Here is an 18,971-nt window from a genome sequence, read left to right as displayed (position 1 = left end):
CGATGTGACGTGACAGGGGTGTCGGTCTTTTTTTTTTTTATCTAATTACTTGATCTTATCCTTGTGGACTTTGAGGCATAGGAGACAAACCATGCCTATGCAATATATAAGAATGACGTGTGACGAAGACCTTTGATAGGGATTGTTTAGGAAAAAGAATTTAGATTGGTTACTTGGACACCCCTATTTTGGCTGTTTTTTTTGTTTTGCCCTCCAGCATTCCACATGCCCTAATATGGCGAGAAGCTCATCGGACTGTTCCATTCACTACACGGAGGGGGGTCGCTGACCCCCGGCACTTTTAGCGGCCAACGGTACACATGGAAGCATTGATGCGATGAATGCGAGTCTCCTTCCACCGTCTGGAATATGTGTGATCGCTGAGCCAAGCTCAGGGCCTTGCAGCCGGTCGTATGGACTGAAATTAAATTTGGCGCCACCCACTTATAACAGGCGGGTGGTTTGTTCCCCAGCAGCCGCCACCGCTGCTGCCAGTCTGTGAGAGGAGAGGAGAGGAGAGGAGAGGAGTGGAGTTGAGGGGCGGGGCGGGGCGGGGCGGGGCAGCAAGACTCGGGAGAGAGGGTCGGCTGCGCATGCGCAGAGCTGTCACTTCCGCTATCGGGAGACACCGGAGCGATGGTGAGTGTGAGGGGAATAGCGACCACCCCGGGAGCACAGCCGCCGCGGGTACCCCACGGGCAGCCAAGGGGGGGTCCTGGTCAGGAGCCGGCGCGGCGGCGGCCAGGCCCTAGCCTGTGAGTGGGAGCGGCCCTGGGGTGGGTGAGTCAACCGGTGGAGGGCGGGGGCCGCCCTGGCAGTGTGCACAGGACAGATCCCGGGCTGTGGCCTTCTTGTGTGTCTGCTATTGCTTTATAAAGCTATTATACACCCGTGTGCCCACCCCTTCACACTGACTGTCTGTGTGCACACACTTATGTGTGTGTACAGTGTGTGTGTGTGTGTGTGTGTGTGTGTGTATGTATATATATATATATATATATATATATATATATATATAATTTCACATCAGATGTGCTCATCTCCTACCCAGCATTGCACAACCCCTGGCCAGGTGCCTACACACATACCCAGCAGTGTGCATTAGTATTATGATAATATACTTTGCATTACATAAGTGGCTTTTGCTGCACAAACCTCCCTGAGGAACCATATCAGTGCACGGTCTTATGTGTCCACTCTGAGGTCTGTCACCTTAGCTGGTGCATCTCCTAGCAGCCCTATCATTCCCCTATCTGTGGCGGCCGGGACGTTGTACTGTAGATAAATGTATCAGCCAGGGAGATCAATGAGTACACTAACAGGTTATGGGTACAATGCCATAAAGCTGTGACTGTGGAGACCTAGGTGTGCGTGGTCTGATGGATGCACATTAGCAATAACCACAAGAAGCAATAGTGTATTGTATTTCTAATTTCTATGCAGATATATTACGATGGTCTCTCACAAGATTGTCTGTCAGATAACTCCAGTGTTCCTTAGTAATCTGAACTGTATCTAAATGGAAGAAAATGGGGACCTGCGTCCAGTTGTTATGCCTTCTAATTACGCCGATTCGTTGGTGTTTTACAATGCTGCCATTTTCCGGTCTAGTTGGCTATTCCTCCTTATGGGTTCATTGTCACAGTCTATAGAATGAAGGAAGTCCTGCAAATGTGGGGGTGAGAGATGTACCCAGACTATTATTATTGTCATTTAATTGCAGCACAGTGGCTGACACAGCCGCTTCCTCCTGCTAGTGACCTGGGTTTATCCACATTTGTAGTTTATGCAGAAGTTCTCATTGATTTTACTGCTGTATTATGTACAGCTCTGAGAAATTCCAATCCCTTGTTTATCCTGTATTATCTGCCCATTCTCCCAAACCTAGTTTTCACGCAGAAGGGGCAGCATGAGTTACTGGGAGGTGTATTGCTTTATATTATTTAGCAGACGGTATTCCGGGCTATGTCCAGGCTTGCTTAGATGCCTGGGAGCTGAAACTGGGGAGTTTATCCTAAGACACCCATATGAGTTAGGCAATGAATTCCGCAGGAGGTATGAATGTGACCCCAACCTGACTACATTATTCTCTAAGCAATGTCAGAGTACCTGCCTTTTTTCCTTTAAAGATTTACCCAAGATCAATAAGAGCTGTTTGTTTAGTGCATGGTTGTGATACCTGTGTGTGTGTATAATTTAGTTATTACAAGTCTACAGCAGTTTCGGTAGTTTTCTAATACATATAAAGTGAAAGCTATTATTATGGTGCATAGAGACGGAGCGATCAGACAGTAATAACGATATCGCTGTCTGATCGTCCTGCACCCTCCTGGTGTGCTGGATAATCGATATCGATCATTCAGCACACCACCAACTCACCGACGACTCGCGAACAATGATCGTGGGTCCCTATAGTATCACAGCCGCCTAATTTGGTTTTGAGACATCCAATGACTGCTCCTCAAGACTGCTGCTTGCGTACAGGGACGCAGCTATCGGACGTAAATCGGTCAATAATTAGCCATCTGAGCAACCCTATAATCAGGCAGATTGGCCGTGTTATGGAGCGTACACATGGGACGATCGTCAGCGGTAACAATATCGTTGAACGATCTCCCTGAGTGCTGGATGATCGATATCGATCATCTTTGTTGATCAGAACACTTTGGACTGGATCAGCTCGGGTACATTGTAATTTTGTCCTCATTCATTTTGTATTGCCTTTTCCAATTGTGTCACATCTATCCACTTTAATCATTTGTTTATAAACTAATTCTTGCACCCACTACTCACATACCTCTCCTTTATATATCACTTTTGGAGCTGCGCTCATACATTAGCAGCACTGTTCTTTACATGTATTTTTGAACATTTAACAACTTTAATCCACACTGACTCTATATCTCACAGCCTCCACTCCAGTTTACATTTCAATTATTACCTTGTCCACAGCATGAACACCCTTACTTCACACAACCCCCATATTCTATGTCCACATAATCCTCTACTTTATCCATCCCTCTCTTCCCCCTCCTGTTTCCTCCACTTGCTGTTCTTCCTTTTTTTTCTCTCATCAGTCTGCTTCCAACCCTCTGCTTCTTTCCCCCACCTCTCCTATACCTCCACTCTCAACCACCTCCCTCCATGGTCTTGTTACCCCACTACTAAGCCCCATTCCCTCCTCGTTCTGTCTGTCACCTCCAGGGCTGCCAAGAGAAATTCTGGGCCCGGGTACTGCAACATCCTGTGGGACCACATCATGTATGGCTGCACCCATTTGTGGGTGGGTCTAGCATGTGAGATGCACCCACTCACAGGAGCATGGCATAGCACCCAGCAGCTGGAACTAAAGTAGTCACTACTGTATTAGGATGGCGGGACAGTCCCATAATAGCTGCATTTCTTGTCAGGCTGTATATAGATGCTAAAATGTAACACACAAATTAAAGTGCTTCTACTTTACTTTGTACATCTCTCATGTAAATAACACAAACAATCTATTTTCTATCATAGAGATAGATGTATGAAGGACTTAATTTTTACATAACATCAGGTCGTCTTATACACACACATTCCGCAGCACATATCCTAACCCACTGCTCCATGCTCCTTCTTCACTATCTACCCCTCTGTGTCGCCCCTGTCTGTCTGCCCTTCCCCTTTAGAATGTAAGCTCTCACGAGCAGGGCCCTCATCCTCACGTGCTTCTCCTCCCCCTACTTATAGTATAATTTACTCCTAACTCCCCACAATGGCACCTAACACCTGGTTGCTCATGTCCTGCTGCTTGTGTTTTGCAGCTGAGTTTATAACCTTGTCCTTGTCCTGCATTGTTTTGTATTACTATTAACTGTTTTTCTTGTGTGCTCATTTATGTACTGTGTAAGGCGCTGCGGAACCTTTGTGGCGCCATATAAATAAAGGAGAATAATAATAATAATAATCTAGCACGCCACCAATGACGGGCCAGCGACCCGCATGTAACCTGGACAAAATCGACCCAGGTTGGCCTGCATGCATGGTCGATGGACGATATCTTTATCGTCCATCCGTGACCGCGCATCGCAGATCGTTGGTCACCGAAAAATGAATGATAACGGTATGATCGGTGTCGTTTTCGTTCATATCGTCCATTTTAATCGTACCGTGTGTACGCACCATTACTGTGGTAACTGTTTATCTGTTGGCAGGTTATGTTGGATATTTAGGCTCATTGTCTTCCTATAAGGCACTCGGAAATTGATGCAGCGCTGGCAGCAAAATGCGTGTAAATTACTCCAGAAATATGAAATGTTGATGAGATCTGAGGATACGACAAACGACCCGCGGGAGCGTGCATCGGCATCATGATAGTGGGTACACACTGCACGCTTTTTCGTTTCGATGCGTCGGAATTAGCCAAATTGTGCAAAAAAATTGTCTAGTGCGTACCCAGCTTTAGTCTGGTTGCTAATGCGAGAAAATGACAATGCATGGGGACACTGGCATTGCATGCAGTGCCAACCTGTGTAACAAGGCAAAAGACACCTGTCTGATATGAGTGACTGGCGTCATGCTTCCTGCCACGTGTTGTGCCGAATTTCTGACCTTAAGTACCTAGCAGACTAGAAGCTACATTGCGAATAAGATGCAACATTTAGTTTATTGTATGAGAGTTCAGGAATACGCTACCCATGGCGGAGCATCTAAGTTGCGCCATACGTCACATGCCATATGAGGGTTAGGAGTCCCAGGACACATCTCTGTACCCCTGCGTTGTCAGCGGTATGCAAACGGGAAGCCGGCGGACATAAGCCCGACCGACGGCTTCCCGACTGCTTTATCCCGGCGAGGGTTAAATGACAGGCGTCTAATTCTAGACGCCTGTCATTTTACCGACGCCGGGAGACCGTTGCCCGGCATCCCGATTGAAGTGATGCCGCTGCGGACAGCCGCAGGGGGGGGGGTTAGGTTTAGGGCTCCCGGGGGGGACTTAGGGTTAGGCATCCCCCCGGGAGGTTAGGGTTAGGCTAGGGGGAGGGAGGGTTAGGGTTAGACACCCCTGGGGGGACTTAGGTTTAGGCGGCTGGGAAGTGGGGGTTAGGTTTAGGCCCTGAGGGGAAGGTTAGGCACCCTCTTAGGGGGGTTAGGTTAGTTGATACTTACCTGGGGACGACCGGGATTTTCAGCTGTGTCGGCCTGCCGCTGTCGGGATTTGAACCGCCGGACTTGTATTCCGTTAAATTTGTTTGTAAGAAGTCTTCATGATGTGTATGTAGATGCTCCTGAGCAGGGGTAAATAATACATCCTAATATTCATATATGCGCATAATTACTGGTCTGCCTGATATACATTTGCATAATAGTGCCCTTACTAAACTTTGCTACGTGTCCGCGCCTCTTCCCTACTCTGTTCCACCTCTTCCCACCCATAACGTTGCCTCTACAGTCGCACATTTGTGTGCGCTACCTTTGTGGTGTATCTGCCTGCTGCCACAGTACTCGCTCTGCATGCGCCCCACAATGCATTAGAACGTAACCCACACACATTAGGAAGGTGTAAGGAGTGGTGCCAATAAATAAATAAATAAAATGCAGCCTATAAAATGATACAGAAAGGAAGTGCCTTTTATATTTCGTAACCAGTAACCAGACCTCTTTTTGGCATTTGTTTCACATTAGGTAAGATGTGGGCTTGAAACGAAAAACATTTCCATCCCTGCTTGGATCAGCGTGCTCCATAAATAGCATCGTGTGGTCACGTTCTTGCTGAAGCTTTGCAGGAACACGATGCTGGGTTTTTGCAGGGAAGGTGCAGGGAATAAGATTTCTCAGGTGTCCTGGGAGAGAGAGAAAAAAAAAAAGCTGCTTTGAAATTCATTTGTTTTGTGATCGGATTAAAGCTGGCCCTTTTATTTGGTTTTTGTTCTGTAATGTCTTTTATTTTGTCTTTTGTGCACTTGCTTGGCAACCTGTAATCTTGGTACTCAAGGAAGCCGTAAGATTTTCATACATTTCTTTCCCCTTCCCCAAATCCATCCTCTTTGACTCATGCTCCGCTACGCTATAGAGCCATTGTATTAGGCAGTTGCGGTATAGGACTAAGGTTCTTGATGGTCGGAGTCTAATTTCTTAGTGCTGCTTGCTTAGGGGGTGATTCAATTCAGCACGCTGTTGATGGCACGGAAGGGAACTCCTGGAGCTATTCTATTCAGCGCTCTGTTAGGGCGATTAAATGTTTTCTACTTGCATCCAACTGAGGGTGCAAGGAGAAATCCGACTAAAGTGCCGACTTCGAGGATGTTTTCCGGCTCAGCGTCGCAGAATTGTGGCCGGCATCTTTAGTCGGAGAATGCCTGTTCTCGCGACTTCTCCGCCTTAAGTGGTTATAGTCGGACAAGAATTGAATAGCTCCAGAACCAAACTCTGGGGAGGGAGCTCCCGGAGCTATTTAATTCACCGCAATGTTTACTTGGAGGGAAGCAGTGAAGTCGGAGAATGCTGGTTCTCGCGACGTAACCTGGGTGTTTAGTTGCGAGGATGAGCATTCTCTGACTAAAGTGCCGGCCGCTAAGCCGGAAAACAGTCTCGCGACCTGCACTTTAGTCATATTTCTCACACCGCCAGGAGGGTGTGCGAGAAGAGGTCATTAGTCAGCCTTAACAGCGGGCTGATTTGAATGGCTCCCGGCGCTATTTATTACCCCCTTAATTTGTTAATCAGTAGGAATACTAAGTACACAGTCTGTTGTTTTAGGATATGATGAGATGTTTAATCTTTCTCCCAAATTATCTCTGTCCACATTCAGGGGAGGTGCACGTTTCTGCCAGCTTCATTCACGTAATGCCGTCCACAATTACAGTCCTTACTTTGTGCACTGCCTTGTTGTGGACTATATTACCATTAAGTAGCGTTCCCGCTAGGCTGTTTTAGCGGGGTGCGGCGCCCTGCCCTCCTTCTGGAGGGCAAAAAGCACCCTGCCCTCCAGGAGGAAGGCAAAAAGCGCCCTGCCCTCACAGCCTGCGGGTGCCGTCTTCACCCACAGGACGCAGTGTCCCGCGGGTGGAGAAATGTGCGGTGACCCGGTCACCGCCGGAGAATAGAGGCCGGGCGCATGCGCCCGGCATCTATTCTCCCTGTCTGCAGTGCTTGGGGGCTGCCTGGCGTGTCCGTAAGTGCCGGACACACCCCCCAAGTATGACGAAAAAGGGGACGAGTCTTATAGCCACGCCCCCTTTTTGGCTGCGCGCCTTCGGCGCACGCTCAAAGTTGCCCTCTCTAGCTCCGGCGCCCTGCCTGCGTGAACACTAAGAATTGTTAAAATATTAAATATAGTGATCATTCTAGCACCCTGCACATGTCACAACCCGCTCAGTTCCTCTTTCCTGCCTGGGTTTCCGCTCTCTGCTCTGGAGCTTCTAGCACTCTCTGGTCTGTATCTCAGCAGTTTGTTGCATCAGCTGAGTGTGTTAGAAGCTCTAGAGCAGAGAGCGACACCATAGGCAGGACAGAGGAACTGCATGGGTTGTGACATGTGCGGGGTGCTAGAATGAACACCGCAATAGATGTGATCAGTTCTTATATTATTGGCACAACTAGTGACGTCATCTGTGGACATATTTGATTCCCTAGAGGCTGTGTACTAATTAATGCTATTTGTAGGGTATGGTAGCATTAGAAAGTATAAACTGATGGTCTGTGTTCCATATAGGAGCTGAGTAAACATAATGCACAATTTAGTCTTGAGATAAATCCACTCTCTGTTTTTGATTCTAACGGAGGATATTGCTGTTTTCCCCTTCAGTCTGCCACACTGCGCCCGTACCTCAACACAGTCCGCGCCACCCTACAGGCGGCGATGTGTCTGGAAAACTTCTCCTCGCAGGTGGTGGAACGGCACAACAAACCTGAAGTGGAAGTAAGGTAAGAGCTGGAAACGAGTTAATAGTGGTTTAGCCTTATTGTGGTTTTCTGAAAGCTGTGGCTCGTTCTGTGACTCACATGGTCTCTGCAAAATCTGGGTTTTCCCTGTGGTGGTAAAACAAAGGAGCAAACCTTTTCTATTCTTATAGAAGCCCCAAGATTTGTTTGGGTACCTATGTATTCTAGTACCTGAAGAATTCTAAGGAAAACTAGAAAACATGGCACCTGCAGTAAAATGATAACCAGACTCCTGCTGCATGTCCATAATGCTCTGACTGTGCTGCGGGAGACACTTATGAAAAGGGGGTGTTGGCAATGGCCACCAATAAGAAGTTTGCTTACATTTCTAAACTATAACATGACTTGATTGATGGCGTAGAAGTGATGTCGTGTGTGGGATGGCTGATCTTCCTACCACATTGCACAGATTGATATTGTTTCCTGTATGTGTCTGGTAGTGTTCACTCTAGCTCCGGCGGCAGGTAGGGCGCCGGACCTAGAGAGACCACTTCCGTGCACGCGCCCGAAAAGGGGGCATGGCCATTTTAAATAGACACGCCGCCTTTTCGTCACTCCTGGGGGCGTGCCCGGCACTTACGGACACTCCGGGCAGCCCCCAAGCGCCGCCGACAGGAAGAATAGATGCCGGGCGCATGCGCCCGGCGTCTATTCTCCGGCGGTGAACGGGTCACCGTATATTTCCCCACCCGCGGGTCGCAGGGTGAAGATGGCACCCGCAGGCGGTGAGGGCAGGGTGCTTTTTGCCCTCCTTCTGGAGGGCAGGGTGCTTCTTGCACTCCAGAAGGAGGGCAGGGCGCCGCGACCCGCTAAAACAGCCTAGCGGGAACGCTATCTGGTTTAACTATAGGTATATTAACCACTTAACTGACGTGGTTTGTATGGTATGCGAACGCAGCCAGCTGTGCTTCAGCTGACTAGGTGCAACCGCCCCACTGTGTTTTTGAAGAGGAAATTTGTTCTACACATGGGCAGAACGGATCTCCTCTGAATCCCCAGACTCTCCTGCGGACCCTGCAATTTCTGACCGGTTTTACCAGATAAAGTCAGTTAAGTGGTTAAAGAATGCAAAAACAACCAAGGGGTCAATCCAATTAGCCACGTTGTGCCTGCGGGCGCGAGTCATCATGGCAACAGCTGCATTACACGGCAGCCAGAACTTGCACAAAACTGCGCAGTTCCATAGGGCTGTGTAGAAAATTGAGCAAATTCGGCGGCGAGGGGTGGGAGATGCGGTGCCGTTTCCGGCGTTTCAACAGTAACACGCACCCTTCGCGGCTAAATGGATTGCCCCCCTACTGTCTTTGGGTACAGCAATAACACAGTACTGTGTAACACCTGTTTTTATGGGGGGGGACTACATTTTTTTGGGGGCGCACGTTGGTAATGGGCGCACGACAGAGCTATACAATTGTTGCTACGAACAGATGTAAGTGCTGCGGGCGCCCAGACTTTTGCTCTGATCATCCTAAGAGGGCGAGCAGAAATCGGTGAAAAGTCAGCCGCTTGGGCATCCAAGCTGCTGTATAGGCGTTAGGAAGGTTTAGCCGTTTTATGCGGCTAAACATTAGTGTTCCCACTAGAAAGCGGGAAGGGCAGGCTGCAGAATCACGGGAGAGCATCTTCTGCGTGTGATGAAAAGGGGGCGTGGCTGAGTTGGGGGAGGCGTGGCCTTGTGACTGGGCGGTGATCTATCACCGCAGCTTTTCCCACCGGCGGGACACTGGCCCGCAGGTGGGTAAGGCTCAGGGCAGGCTGTTTTAGTATGGCACTGCTAAAAGGGCAGGGCGCATTTTGCCCTTTTAAAATCGGGCAGCGCACGGTGCCCCTCTAAAACAAGCTAGCAGGAACACTAGATGTAGCTCGCGGGATGAGTTCCCGGAGATATTCAATTGACCGCATCGCGTCTGGCACTTGAAGCGGGAGCTGCAGGTTACCGCGACTAGTGCCCGGCTTTAGTCACCCGTAAACGACATTTTCTGACTTCTGTGCAGTGCTGTTATCACACACCGTAACGCCGCGACTAGCCCCAATGCGTATATTTCTAGTCTGGGTATCTAGAGGGCCTAAAATCTGACCTAGCATCTAAGGAGAAGGTAATCACAGATTGTAAGCTCATGTCTGTATAGTAGGATGGGATAACTATGTCCAGTTTATATATTTCCCAGTGTGTGGGATTTGTAGAACCACCCGAGATAGTCCAAGGTCACCCCTCTTATACAAATATTTAGATGTTAAATGAACCGGTGGGGGGTCTCCAAATAGACTTTAATGGATAGGTGTCACAAAGTAGAGCAATCACTGTTGGCACTCTCCCCAGATTCCGTTTTTGAGGAAGGAGCCAGACATGTTGGTGAATAGGTGACTGCTTGGTAGCCTTGGAAACTGTGCAGGAAATGACGTTTTTGTGGAAACCTGGGTTTCCCCTTCTAGAATAAGGAAACAGATAGCAATACTCTGCACACTATACCCTGTTACATGAGGCTATTAGTTTAGTATTCGATACTGCTGTACAGTATTTCTCCATTGTTACAATGGCTGCTTCATGTTTGCAAAATCCTTTTATTATCACTTCTTTCTGGGCGGTGTGGGGCGGCTGATCCCAAACTTTGTGGATTAGGGATTAGACATTTTGGTGGATAGGGTTATTAGCCTTTGCATTAGTTTTCTTTCCTAAATTGTAAAATACCACAGTCATACCCTACACTGGGAGGGTCGGGACCCCTGTCCAAGTTAAGTGATGCTTCATTCTTATTTAAATGTTGGTTACTGTAGTTGGGTCAGATCATGTTACACAGTAATTGTTTTGAAAATACCTGTTCACATACCTACACGGAAAAGTTTCAGGTGCTAAGCAGAGCTAGCCCTATATAAAGTGACGGGATTATTATACGTTACATGGTGACTGATGACTTTCTCAGGGGAGAAAGGGGGCCTTTTAAACATCTTTTTGTAGCGTCTTCATCTAGAATAGTTCTTGGATTTTGGAGTGATCAGATCTATAAAACCTGTAGCAAGTCGTATCATCTGAATGCTTTGTCGTTTAAGCTAGTATGATAGTATTAGTGATTTTCAGAGGTGTAGGTGGGCAGTGCCATGGTGGGAGCAGGGTTCCCCTACGGCACAGACTGATGTGAGGCTTCTGTCACACTCGTGCAGTGAGATTATGGCATCAAATGTTCCTTCTGTTCCACATTTCTGTACAGTCGCATCAATTTACTGTGTGAAACATATGATACAATCTGATCCTTTTGTATCCGACCTGGATAGAAAGACTGATAACAGAAAATAATAGCAGCAGTGACACAAATTCCATAGTTATATTTTATTTCTAGCTTGATATACTATACAGTGTTCTCCCCAGAAAATGTTTCCAGCTGGGTGGCATCAAGAAGTAGCCGGGTGGGGGCCTTCGCAATAATAAAATGATTTAAACCCTGACCATTTAATGCTTTAAATTTGAAATAACATTTTATATATTAATTCTCCTCTAATTATTAGAGGCCCGGTCATCTGATTATGAAAAAGCTGCAAAGTCTGTAGGATCTGGTCCTCTTTATACAGCTCCCAGATACTGTCCCCATTTGCAGGCTCCCAAATTGCCGGGTGGTAGGCTGTTTCTTGCCGGCTGTTGCACCCGTAAAAAACAGCCTGGGGAGAACACTGCGTCTGATTTGACTCATGCCATGGACGTGTAGGGCTGCGTGTAATAACCAGAAATTTGGAGTAAGTGCATTGAGATTTAAAGCAGCAATTCTTTTAAAGGCAAAAAAACACACCCTGGTTTTGCAATTAAAGACTGCCGCTTTAAATTTCTGGTCTAAATCACAGAATTCTTGATGCACTTGCCGCAAATCACAGGCTATTGCATGTGGTCCGCTGATGTAATTGCTACGGGTTCTATAGAGATGTTAATCTTTAATACAGTCAGGTGCCTAAATATTGGGACATTGACAGAATTTTCATATTTTGGCCTCTATTCACCACCACAATGGCTTTGAAATGAAACAAACAAGATGTGCTTTAACTGCAGACTTTCAGATTTAATTTGAGGGTAAATACATCCAAATCAGGTGAACGGTGTAGGAATTACAACTGTTTCTATATGTGCCTCCCACTTTTTAAGGGGCCAAAAGTAATGGGACAAACTAAACAATCCTAAATCTAACTTTCACTTTTTAATACTTTGTTGCAAATCCTTTGCAGGCAATTACAGCCTGAAGTCTGGAACGCATAGACATCACCAGACGCTGGGTTTCCTCCCTGGTGATGCTCTGCCAGGCCTCTACTGCAAATGTCTTCAGTTCCTGCTTGTTCTTGGGGCATTTTCCCTTCAGTTCTGTATTCATCAAGTGAAATGCATGCTCAATCGGATTCAGGTCAAGGGATTGACTTGGCCATTGCATAACATTCCACTTTTTAGCCATAAAAAACTCTTTGGTTGCTTTTGCAGTATGCTTTGGGTCATTGTCCATCTGCACTGTGAAGTGTCGTCCAATGAGTTCTGAAGCATTTGACTGAATATGAGCATATAATATTGCCCGAAACACTTCAGAATTCATTCTGCTGCTTTTGTCAGCAGTCACATCATCAATAAATACAAGGGAACCAGTTCCATTGGCAGCCATACATGCCCACGGCATGACACTACCACCACCATGCTTCACTGATGAGGTGGTATGTTTTGGATCATGAGCAGTTCCTTTCCTTCTCCATACTCTTCTCTTCCCATCACTCTGGTACAAGTTGATCTTTGTCTCATCTGTCCATAGGATGTTGTTCCAGAACTGTAATGGTTTTTTTAGATGTTGTTTTTGAGGCTCACCAATGGTTTACATCTTGTGGTGAACCCTCTATATTCACTCTTGTGAAGTCTTCTCTTGATTGTTGACTTTGACACATATACACCTACCTCCTGGAGAGTGTTCTTGATTTGGCCAACTGTTGTGAAGGGGGTTTTCTTCACCAGGGAAATAATTCTTCTGTCATCCACCACAGTTGTTTTCCGTGGTCTTCCGGGTCTTTTGGTGTTGCTGAGCTCTCCTGTGCGTTCTTTCTTTTTAAGAATGTTCCAAACAGTTGTTTTGGCCACACCTAATGTTTTTGCTATCTCTCTGATGGGTTTGTTTTGATTTTTCAGCCTAATGATGGCTTGCTTCACTGATCGTGACAGCTCTTTGGATCTCATATTGAGAGTCGACAGCAACTGATTCCAAATGCAAATGTCACACCTAGAATCAACTCCAGACCTTTTACCTGCTTAGTTGATAATTAAATAACGAGGGAATAGCCCACACCTGTCCATGAAATAGCTTTTGAGTTGATAGTCCCATTACTTTTGGCCCCTTAAAAAGTGGGAGGCACATATAGAAACCGTTGTAATTCCTACACCGTTCACCTGATTTGGATGTAATTACCCTCAAATTAAAACTGAAAGTCTGCAGTTTAAAGCACATCTTGTTTGTTTCATTTCAAAGCCATTGTGGTGGTGAATAGAGGCCAAAATATGAAAATTCTGTCAATGTCCCAATATTTATGCACCTGACTGTATGTAAAGAAGTCCTACGTGAGAGGTGTTTTAACTCCTAGTTCTCCATTGCAGGGTAATGCGCACTATTGGCCTCTTCCTAATGATTTCTGGGGTAAATGAGCACAGTGCATTCATCCTGTTTAGCAGATTAGTCTGGGATTAGATTGTGAGGTCTTCCTACCAGCTTGACTAGTGAACCGTTTATTGCCGGGTCTCTAGGTGAGAGACTCCCCCCTTCCTACTGTTCCTACAAGAGAGACCTGCCTGTCCCATCCTCAGCTGTGCGATCAGGCGTCGCACTTGCAGTTTGTGTTCTGTGTGAAGCCGTGTGTTACGTCTAGTCTTATTGCTGTGTTTCAGGAGTAGTAAAGAACTGCTCTTACAGCCAGTGGTCATCAGCAGGAACGAGAAGGAAAAAGTTCTAATTGAGGGATCCATTAATTCTGTACGTGTCAGCATTGCAGTAAAACAGGTCAGTATCTGGAGACGGGGCTGCCTGACGTCCTGGTTTATTCCTTTCATATCTAACGGAATAATTGGCTGAAATATCTGTACTTGCCGTAATTCTTAAGCTAATACGTTTGCACTGAATTAGTAATAGAATATAGGAGACCTTTTTGAGTCCTTAATATCGTAAGATTGTTAAAATACATACAGAAGGATGGGGGAAGAGAAGTGAAAAATGAAAGTGCCCCTATATCTACCCCCCATAAATCGCTGTACCTGGCAGATCTAGAATCCGTTTTATTTTAATTGCCTTTCGCAAAGCTATGAAAATGGTTCTGATCCAACCCTAGTAATTAAAACCTTTTCTGTGTTGTGTTTTTTTAGGCTGACGAAATCGAAAAGATTTTATGTCATAAGTTCATGCACTTTATGATGATGAGGGCGGAGAATTTCTTCATCCTGCGCAGAAAGCCAGTAGAGGTGAGGCCATCTCTGGGCTAATGAGCCCCATCGCCTTGTGTACTGGATGCATCGTGGTGTGCTCGCATATTGTTGTGACTCCCAGATCAGGAAATATATTAAGATACAATGTTGTTCCCTGTTCTGGCTGCGGAATCAAAGCACAACCCTGGAAAGAAATGTATCACTGGCTGATATCTATTCTTCTAATAGAGAAGCCATCCTCCTCTGTTTGGTAAAATGCGTTGGTCACAATTTGTAATTGGCACAGTTGAGTTTGGATCAGAAAGTGCAGTGCGGTTATAGTGCTGGTAACACATTACATGGGGATGGTGTGTATAACATGATATTCTGGGCTGCTCTTATCTAGTAAAAGATATTTTCGGTTTATTTCGGCCTTTCTCTTTTGACCGCCGGATCACTGTTTCCAATCCCATGTATGGAGGCCTATAGTCAGTTAGCACACCTGTGCTCCAGCTAAATGATCTGGAAAACATGCACTGTTAGGGTTCCATGAGGACCGGGTTTGAGAAACACTGCTCTAGAGTATAGATGGGGAACAACAGGCTGCACATTCATCAGTTGTGAAATGACACTTCCCAGCATGCCTTTGCCAGTTCTGTCTCGCATGTTGCCACAACTGAGGGAGAGTCTGACACTGCCGAAGCCTAGATATGATAGGCCATAATCCTATATAATAGACAATGTGTGACCTTGTATAATGCAGTTACAGTATCAGGAGGAGTAGATACCTACATAAAGCGCTCCATTGCAGGGCCTGTGTGTTATCTAGAGCCGCCTGATGTGTGGGAGTAATTGGGGATCCCTCCAGTAGGAACATGGCTCTAGATCGCATTGATGTCGTTCTGTTCTTTTAAAGAGAGAACATTTTCTTGTTACCAGGGATACGACATCAGCTTCCTGATCACAAACTTCCACACGGAGCAAATGTACAAACACAAGCTGGTCGACTTTGTGATTCATTTTATGGAGGAGATCGACAAGGAGATCAGCGAAATGAAGCTGTCAGTCAACGCTAGAGCTCGTATCGTAGCTGAGGAATTCCTAAAGAACGTAAGAGCACCTTCAGCTTCCTAGTTCCTTTATAGTATAGAGTACCTTCCTTTTTGGTTCATACAAGTGTGTCCCCAATAAAACGGGCAAAGGTTGCGGCCTGTGCTTTATAGTCTGGATGTTGTATCAAATGCCACCACAGTTACCAACCACCAAGGCAACACTCAAACAAGCGCCACTCTGTGTATGAAGCCAGCCCTCTGCATGTATGACTCCATTCGTCCAGCTTTATATGTATGTATATATGCATGTGTGTGTGAGATATATATATATATATATATATATATATATATATATATATATATATATATATTATTCATTATGCGCACATCCTCTTGTGGGCAGAAATACGACTTAAATAGAGCCTCAATGCTCAACAGCATCTCTGCACTTAATTTTGCAAAAAAAAAAACAGGTTATCCGCGACTAAACCTCCGGCGTTAGTCGCAGTAAACTGCAGACAATTGAATAGCTCCGGACATTCATTCCCAAAGCTAAACATTGCGTTCAATTAAATTCCCCCCTTATATATTTAAAGGCCCAGTGGCTTCTTATGCACATTATCGGTCAAACAATATAGTACTTGGTCTTGCACTGGAAATACGGACTAGGGCAAATTTACTAAAGTGAGAGTTTTTACAAGTGAGTTTTAAAAGTGATGTTGCCCATAGCAACCAATCAGATTCTAGCTATTATCTTCTAGAAGGTGCTAGTTAAATGCTAAGTAGAATCTGATTGCTATATGGGCAACATCACTTCTAAAACCTCTCACTTTAGTAAATTTACCCCTAATATTGTGATGCATGAATAAAACCATTAATGTTATTGGGGCTTACTATTACAAATCACTGCTTTTCATACATTTAGTAATATGGCATGTACTGCCTACATGTTCATGGTTGTGAGAGAAAATATTCTTATTAATTATTGGATATCCATACAAAATGATGATGTAAATAATTTATTACAATGTGTATAATACCCCTTTTACACCGGAGCTAAAACCCGGGTTTTTGAAGGGTTAACCCGGGCAGCTCCCTGGTGTAAAAGGGCAGAGGGGTGGATCGCCGGGTCGAGTGACCTGGCAATCCAACCCAGGTAACTAGCAGGGTTTAACACGGGCGTAGCCCGTGAAACCCTGTTATGGGAACAGCGCACTCCGGGTCACGATGACCTGGAGTGCGCTGCTAGCCGGCCGATTGGTCCGGCTTCAGTGGCGCTTGGAGATGACGTCATCTCCAAGCGTCCGCTTTCACTCCGCAAAAGCCGGGTTTATGCAGACCCGACTGCGGAGTGAGCGACACTGACTCGGGAATATCCCGAGTCAGCGCCGGCAAAATTCCGGGTCTGATCCGGATAGGAACTTTGTTCAAACTCCGGGTCAGACCCGGGATTTAGGTGGAAAAGGGGTATAATAGAGGTTTCCTTTCTCGTGTAGACCTCTTCGTCGCTTTAGATTTCTGACCTCTTGCCACCGTTTCTAGGTCAGCAGGAAAACAATTTAAGGACTCTATTCTCTTGTTTTTATATCCTTGATTTGGTTTATTACAATTTTTATTTATAAAATCTTTTTCCAATATTAAGGGTCGCATTCAGTTAGGGACATTGTGCTTATAATATTGCGATGTTTGCTCATTACAGCACCCTGAACATCGCAAGTTTCCCTGCGCATCCCTATGTAACAGCAAATCCCGTTGTGTAACAGCAAATCGATAATTGGATTGACTCCTTAATATAGGATAATATCCGTTCTGCTTAAGGAGTGGAGTTAACAAGTGGAAGCATTTATTTGTTTGGCTGAAGAACCCCTTTAAATTTCAGGGATACATCCCAGTGGGACAAAGTACTGTGAATAGTAAAATACTGTGAATAATGGAAGAACGCTTACACCACAATCTGAGCCAAAAATTCATCTACGAGGTTTAATGAAATGTATCAAAATTCCTTTGTTTTCATGTTTCCTTAGTTTGATACTGGGGGAGATTTATCAAGGCTTGTTGAAAGTTAAAGCAAAGATCAGCTACTAACTGCCATGTTACAGGCTGTTTGAAGAATGTTAGGAGCTGATTGGTTGGTACTTTAGCTCTCTCCAAGCTTTGCTAAATTTGCCCCCCAAACTAGTAATATTAGGGCTCACACCGGTTCATTCCCACTGTGGTCAGAGCTGGACGAACTTGGTGACCACATGTATTTTTACCTTGCATACTTGTCCGTCCAGCATTCACTCGCAGGGAAAGTTAATAATGTGTGTGTAGATATTAATATACCATCAGCAATACATAAGAGTCTAACCAGTGTGCTTTTATAAATCTCTCTTTTGCAGTTTTAAAGAACATGAATGGACGGCGGATGTCTCCCCCTCATTTTGCCCCGTGATCTCTGCATCGCTGCCCAAACGGGGCGGGGGGAATATAAGGGCCGAGGGAGGGGGCTTGCATTTAGTTGCAGAGAACGGAAACGGTGAATGTCTTGTCAGGTAGACCTCAGGGGGAAATGTACGCAGCATTTACCTTCATTCCAAATCCCCCACAGGATGGGACAGAATATTTTTATTGTTATTTTGAGAGAAAATTTATGTGCTTGTCTGAACCCTGTAGTCCATTTTTTTTTTTTTTTATTATTATTATTTTATATTTCCTTTCTGCAGTCTCTACAAAGAAGGTCATTTAAGTGATTTTCAGTAAGTGCCCACAACTGGGAACGCTCAGTGGCATTGAAGTGGTTAATCTGAGTGCATTATTAGCTCTTTCCCTTTCCCCCACCCCCTAAATGGAATTGTTTTTGGAAAACAAAGTTGGCCAAGGATTTGGGTGCACAATATACACAGCCTGGTGCATGTGTTGCAAGCTACAGGCCTCCTTCCTGCATAATGACAGGTCTGTTAGCGAGGACGTTATTAGGGAACACACAACTGATAAAGAAAGACTGCTATCATATCCAGAAGTACTGTAATTAAGGCTCTTATTTCCAGTGGTGACCGGCCGTGTGGCCTCAGAGCTGTTCAAAAGGGGACGACTCGGGGTCGTGGGGACTGGCGCACCCCAGGAAGCCAAGCCTACGTTTGCACTCCATACGGACTTTTGCCAAATCGTTCAGTTTGTCTCTGGAAGTGTAATAGTGAAATCTCGGAGTACAGTTCTGCCCCCTGCACCATAATGAGAATTGGGCATCTGTAAATTTGGTCCATCTCTTCTATCTTCTGCTTTTTCTCGCACTTAATGTAGATTTTTCTTATTCAAAAATAAAGCCTTTTTGTCCTGTCTCTGCTGTTTGCTGCCCATCCCTAATAATGGCCTACACAGCGTATTCGTGGTAGATTGTGTTCTCAGGATATTACAAATCTGACAGCAGCTGTATTGGATTGTGTGAAAATTAGTCATTCACTCTCTACTGTATGTGTATGTGATACTCACATGGTCAAAGGTGCAGCGGCATTTCATCCCATATGACCATTTGGGAATGCTCCATCACGGGAATATTTAAGCAACAATCTCGCATAATTTTTGTTTCCCTATATATAGCAAAGTTCCGCACACTCACT

At 45.5% G+C, this 18,971-nt stretch overlaps 1 protein-coding gene across 4 annotated transcripts; it reads left to right on the top strand.

Annotated features, from left to right (window-relative positions):
• Nucleotides 1-534: 534 nt before the first annotated feature.
• On the top strand, nt 535-18,692 carry ARPC4 (actin related protein 2/3 complex subunit 4). Of its 4 annotated transcripts, none has more exons than XM_088473253.1 (6): nt 535-639; nt 7,784-7,902; nt 13,811-13,922; nt 14,282-14,377; nt 15,260-15,430; nt 17,754-18,692. In XM_088473253.1, the coding sequence occupies exons 1-6, from the start codon at nt 637-639 to the stop codon at nt 17,757-17,759; spliced, it is 507 nt and encodes a 168-aa protein (XP_088329379.1). In that variant the 5' UTR covers nt 535-636; the 3' UTR covers nt 17,760-18,692. The 4 variants fall into 4 exon arrangements, with proteins under 4 accessions (XP_088329379.1, XP_088329382.1, XP_088329381.1 ...); XM_088473256.1 differs by lacking the exon at nt 535-639 and adding an exon at nt 657-755; XM_088473255.1 differs by lacking the exon at nt 535-639 and adding an exon at nt 660-776.
• Nucleotides 18,693-18,971: the final 279 nt, after the last annotated feature.

This window comes from Taudactylus pleione, unplaced genomic scaffold (assembly GCF_031769625.1).
Source record: "Taudactylus pleione unplaced genomic scaffold, aTauple2 ptg000133l, whole genome shotgun sequence".
Classification (NCBI taxonomy): Eukaryota; Metazoa; Chordata; class Amphibia; order Anura; family Myobatrachidae; genus Taudactylus; species Taudactylus pleione.
Note: the sequence above shows the minus strand (reverse complement) of the source record. Positions and strands in the feature narration are given on the sequence as shown.

Coding starts and splice junctions, on each gene's coding strand:
- ARPC4 (XM_088473253.1), top strand. Junction 7,903..13,810: donor AAACCTGAAGTGGAAGTAAG/GTAAGAGCTGGA, acceptor GCTGTGTTTCAG/GAGTAGTAAAGAACTGCTCT. Junction 14,378..15,259: donor TGCGCAGAAAGCCAGTAGAG/GTGAGGCCATCT, acceptor TCTTGTTACCAG/GGATACGACATCAGCTTCCT.